Here is a 6,000-nt window from a genome sequence, read left to right on the forward strand (position 1 = left end):
ACACCTGATGAGGTCAAGCGCATGAGTAATGTCCCTTATGCTTCTGCAGTAGGGTCCATTATGTATGCCATGGTATGCACTCGACCGGATGTTGCATATGCTTTGAGTATGTGCAGCAGATACCAGTCAAACCCAGGAGAGGCGCACTGGATGGCAGCAAAAAATATCCTTAAGTACTTAAGAAGGACTAAGGATAATTTCTTGGTCTACGGTGGAGATAATGAGTTGGTTGCCACTGGATACACCGATGCAAGCTTCCAAAGTGACAAAGATGATTTCCGATCACAATCTGGTTTCATATTTTGTCTCAATGGAGGGGCTGTGAGCTGGAAGAGTTCTAAGCAGAGTACCATCGCAGATTCTACAACAGAGGCTGAGTATATTGCAGCAAGTGATGCAGCAAAAGAAGCTGTTTGGATCAAAAAGTTCATTAGTGAACTTGGTGTAGTTCCTAGCATTGAAAATGGCATTGAGTTGTATTGTGACAACAATGGTGCCATTTCTCAGTCCAAGGAACCCAGATCGCACCAAAAATCCAAACATGTGCTAAGGAGATTCCATCTTATTCGAGAGATCGTTGAAAGAGGGGATGTGAAAGTAAGCAAGGTTCATACTGAGGATAACGTGGCTGATCCTTTGACTAAACCGCTTGCTCAACCTAAGCATGAGAGTCATACTAGGTCTATGGGGCTTAGGCATATGGGAGAATGGCTTTAGGTTGTTTACTTCATGTTTACAATTGTAAAGACATTTATTATGCTTTGAATGTTTATCAATAAAAATTCATTCTTATTTAATTGTTTGGTTTAGTATTAAATAAAATGTCCAAATAACTTGTGTTTTCAAATAGGATTATCGAAAACGTTTTGATAATGGAACCCTATAAAGTGAACTGAAATCACAACTTATTAAGTCCCTAGTCTAAATCACTAAATTGGACATAAGTGATTTATGTGAAGACTAGCATGTAATTAATTGATAGCGCATTCCATGGGCTATGGAGACATAGAGATGTCTAATTAATCATGTGGATGCATAGTTGATACATTGAGACTTGACCTAACTAGATTCTAAAAGTAGAATCAAACTTCTATATTTAGTGGATTCCTTAGACATGAGTATGTCTTAATAACCATGAGACAATTAGTTTAACCTTGACGTTGTTAAACGCCGCGCCGTAAAAGGAGGTTATAAAGGCAGTGACCAGGTGGGCTAAGAATTGAGTGGGAGTTATGGTCATACAAGAGTGAATAAGTCCTCCTATTTGATAGGAATGGTGTCTGGGCCTCTTGATGAGCGAGAACTGAAAAATTGCATGGCCATGCGGAATGAGATTAAAATGTTAATCTTTATTTGAACAAGTTCGAACTCAGCAATCAAGAAACAAGAATTTGAGAATAACATCGTGTTATCAAATTTTGGCATTAAGAGACTTAAGGAATTTAGCATTGCGTTCTTGTCTTCGGACAAGTGGGAGATTGAAGGAATTATGTCCTTAGACATTTCCGGCAATTACTAAATATAAATAGGAATTAATTATGAAGATAATAAGTTAATTATTTTAGTAATCATATTTGCTTGCTAGAGAATAAATGTGATTAGTAGGACAATATTGATTGGACCTACAACTAAAATATATTAATCCTATAAGGTCACACATATAAGCATTAATTGGAATGGGCCCAAAAGGCCCGATGGCAACCGGTCTGTTAAGGGAAGAATGTTGGGCTTTAGTTTTGTGTTAACCTAAAACTCTCACATTCTAATAGTTATAATGTCAGGGATTTAGGAATCACGTTCAATCAAAAAATATCTGACAAAAGGAAACCACAAAACCCCTAACTCTCATTCTCTAAACGTCGTACATCCCAAACAAAGCAAGAGACTGATTGTGATCGCTCTCTTCCGTACTAGCATACGTGGGATTCAATTCGTGCTTGTGGACTGAGTAGAGGAGCAACAAGTGGGGCTCTAAGATGTTCGAAGCTTGCATACGAACGGGAGAACACGCTACAAAGGTGATTATTCTTTCGACTTAATCTGATCTATACTATTGTTATGCATGAGATCCTGTGATAGATGTTAGGAAATTGTTTCCTGAAATTCCGCTTTATGCATCTATATGTTCCTTCACAGTTTCGATGACAAGGGGCATTTCAATTATGCTATTCAGAATGTTGATCATTGAAGCCAGTTTTGCCAGTGCTTCGGCGAATTAGTTCTCTTCCCTTGGAAGGTATGTGTACCGAAGCTCTTCGACATGCTCTGACATCTTTTCAAGATATGACTGGTATAGAGCTAGACTTTCACTTATGACTTCCAATTTGCCGGAATCTGGTTGATGATTAAGGAGGAGTCCCCGTATACCCGAAGTTTCTAAACACCTAGATCTATGGCGGCTTCTAGACCCATTATCCAGGCTTCGTACTAAGCAGCATTGTTTGTAACATTGCATTGGAGTTTTGCAAAGATAGGGGTGTAAGTGTCGTCAGGAGCAATTAGAATTTCCCCGACACCACATCTGTTCTGATTGGAGGCACCGTCAAAGTGCAACGACCAACTGTCATTGCTTGTCATTAGTATTTGCTCGTCTGGCAAGTAGTAACATTCTTCCTCGGCTTCGATAGGACAATCTGCCAAGAAATTTGAGCCCGCGAAACTTTTGATGGACTTTTTAGGAAGGTACTTCAAGTCAAATTCGGCTAGCATGACCAACCATCTGGATAATTGACCGTTGAGAGCCAGTTTCTCGAACAATAACTTGAGAGGATGTGCTTCGCATATCACGTGCACTATATGGGAGAGCATGTGATGTTTGAGTTTCTTTGTGGCCCAAACCAAGGCAATGCTAAGTCTTTCGAGCTAAGTACGTGTACCTAGTCTCGTATTCTAGTAGCTTTTTGATCAAGTAGTACACTGCGTTTTTTTGGCCATTGACTTATTGGGCGCGCATTGCCCCAACTGCTGAGCCGGTTGTTGTAAGATAGAGCCTGAGTGGAATGCCCGGGATTGCTGGCTTTAACACCGATAATTTGAAAGATAGCCCTTGATGGTGTCAAATTCTTGTTGACAGTCTTCTTCCCATACCTTAGGCCACGGTGAGCTTGGAAATGAATCAACTGATGTATTGTAATTTGCCAAGGAATCCCCGAATTTCCTTTCCATCCGTTGGGTGGAGTCATAGCTGAGATATCCTTGATATTGGAAGGATCAACTTCAATGCCTTGAGAGCTGATGAAGTACCCGAGTAACTTTCCTGATGTTACCCCGAATGCACATTTTTGCGAATTGAGCCGCATATTGAATTGCTTGAGTTTGTCGAAGAACTTTTGAAGCACTGTTGTATGTCCTTGACTATCTTTGGACTTGACGATCTTATCATCAACATACACCCCTGATTCCTTGTGGATCATGTGCATGATGGATGTGGCTGTTCTCTGATAAGTAGACACCGTGTTCTTTAGTCCGAACGGCATAATTGTGTAGCCATATGTACTCCACTAAGTGATTAAGGTTGTTTTCTCTATATCTTCCTCTTCTATGGGAATCTGATTGTAGCCTGCATACCCGTCCATAAATGAGAGTAAGGCGTGATTTGTTGTATTATCGACCAAGATGTCGATATGTGGAAGTGGAAAACCATCTTTAGAACAGGCCCTGTTAAGATCTCTGTATTCAGAGCACATTCGTACCTTGCCATCTTTCTTAGGAACTGGAACAACATTGGCAATCCAGTCTGGGTATTTGGCTTCTCTGATAAATCTGACCTCTGATTGCTTGGAGACCTCTTCCTTGATTTTGAGGGAAACATCCAGTTTCATTCGAAGGAGTTTCTACTTGATGGGCTTAGAACCTAGAGTGAGGGGAATTGTATGCTACCCAATGCTTGGATCAACCCAAAGGATAGCATGATAGGACCAAGCAAAGACATCTATGTATTCTGTGAGTAGCTGGTGATACAAATTGGCAGCGGAAATACAAACAAGGATAGTAGATTGGCAAGCTAGACATGTAGCTCGACAATCACGATTGTAAGCCAAGACCTATTGACTCACAATCAAGGCACGGTTAGGAATCGCTTCCTAAACAATGACAAGACTGAATCATACGCAATAATTCAAAGCATTGTTGAAAACAAGTGTTTGTTTGTGAATAATTGATTGATTATTTCTCCAGCTAAAAATGGCTACAAATAGCCCAAGTAATCAGCAATAACTGGCATTTACAACCAGCTCAAAATACCCTCCCTTAATGACAGAAGGTAAGCCCAACCAATCAACCATAATAGGTGTTACAAACAGCTCAAAAGACTCCCCTTAGTGAAAGAAAATAACAGCTAATTAAAAGCTATAAAAGGAAATTAACTACCCCCTTATTGCAAGAAAGTAACAGCTAATTTAAAAGCTATAAAAGGAAACTAAACTAAATGGGGTATTACATCTCTTGTCCCCTTTTAAATCTGATTTAACTTGAAAGAAATAAACTTAAATCCTTGTTAACTTTGCAACATGCAGCCTTGATCAAACGAACCAACGTGCAGCCTGGACCAACGTGAAACCTTGATCTAACGGACCCAATCCAGGACACCATACACACACAATGAGCCATTGAACCCAAATAAGCCTCGGTTCCTATTGTAAGCAAAAGGTCATCACCCATCAAGCCTTCTCCATCTATGACCGTATCATCCCCCCCTCCTTTAAAAGGAATTGACCTCAATTCAGCAAGGCCACATCATCAAGATAGGTTGAGAGATCACCCACGTTGAAGTTAGCGTGGTCATCATAATCTACAGAAAGTTCGATTTCATACGCATTGTCATTCACACGCGCAATTACTTTGTACGACCCTTCGGCTCGAGGCATAAGCTTGTTCTTGCGTTTGTTCGGAAAACGCGCCTTCCTTAAATGAACGCACACCAAGTCCCCTTCAACAAACAGTCGTGGTTTTCGATTCTTATTCGATTCTGTTTATAAGCTACATTAACGGATTCAATACGATCACGAACTTGTTGGTGCAACTTCATCATGGACTTCAATTTAGCTTCGGCGTCTTGGTGAACCAACTCGTCTTTGGGCATTGGAACCAGGTCCAACAGCAAGTATGGGTTAACTCCATATACTACCTCAAATGGGGAATGGCCCGTAGCATAAGTAGGAGAGCGATTGTAAGCAAACTCAGCGTGAGCAAGCTTGACATCCCAATCCTTTTGGGTCTTACTTACCAGCCCCCGCAACAACATACCCAAGGTCCGGTTAGTAACCTCTATTTGCCCATCCGTTTGAGGGTGATGCGACATGCTAAATAGCAGTTTGGTTCCCACCTTCCTGCATAATGTATTCCAAAAGTAACTCAAAAACTTGGAGTCCCGATATGAAACAATGGTCTTGGGAATCCCATGTAAACGCACAATCTCCCGGTAATATAATTCAGCAACATTACAAGCATCATCGGTTTTGTGACAAGCAACAAAGTGAGCCATTTTCGAAAATCTATCCACCACAACCATGATAGCGTCCTTACCCCTTTGAGTGAGAGGCAAAGCTACTATAGAATCCATGGAAACAAGTTCCCAAGGGTGGACTGGAACCGGCAATGGTGAGTACAAACCATGCTTAAATGGACTCTTGGCCATACAAAAGGTCACACACTTTCCCACAATGTTTGTCACATCCCCTAACATCTTAGGCCAAACGAAATGCTCCCTCAATACCTCCAAAGTCTTAGCTATACCAAAGTGGCCAACCAACCCTCCGCCATGCGCCTCGCGCACTAGCAGCTCACGAACCGAGTGTTTCAGAATACAAAGACGATTACCCTTAAAGAGAAACCCATCCTGTATCATGTACTCTCCATAGGCACCAGTTGTACACCTCTCAAATGCAACTCCAAAATCAACATCATCACGATAGTAATCTTTCAAAGTTTTGAATCCCTGCAAACGAACATCAAGGGTAGCAAGTAACGTATACCTGCGTGATAGTGCATCGGCCATCACAT

At 41.1% G+C, this 6,000-nt stretch overlaps 1 protein-coding gene across 1 annotated transcript; it reads left to right on the forward strand.

Moving 5' to 3' along the window:
- Window positions 1–21: 21 nt before the first annotated feature.
- LOC130469991 (secreted RxLR effector protein 161-like) lies at window positions 22–2,188 on the forward strand. Its single transcript, XM_056839544.1, has 2 exons — window positions 22–611; window positions 2,137–2,188. Exons 1-2 carry the CDS (start codon window positions 22–24, stop codon window positions 2,186–2,188), a joined length of 642 nt encoding a protein of 213 aa, XP_056695522.1.
- Window positions 2,189–6,000: the final 3,812 nt, after the last annotated feature.

The sequence above is a fragment of the Spinacia oleracea genome, chromosome 3 (assembly GCF_020520425.1).
Source record: "Spinacia oleracea cultivar Varoflay chromosome 3, BTI_SOV_V1, whole genome shotgun sequence".
In the NCBI taxonomy this organism is placed as follows: Eukaryota; Viridiplantae; Streptophyta; class Magnoliopsida; order Caryophyllales; family Amaranthaceae; genus Spinacia; species Spinacia oleracea.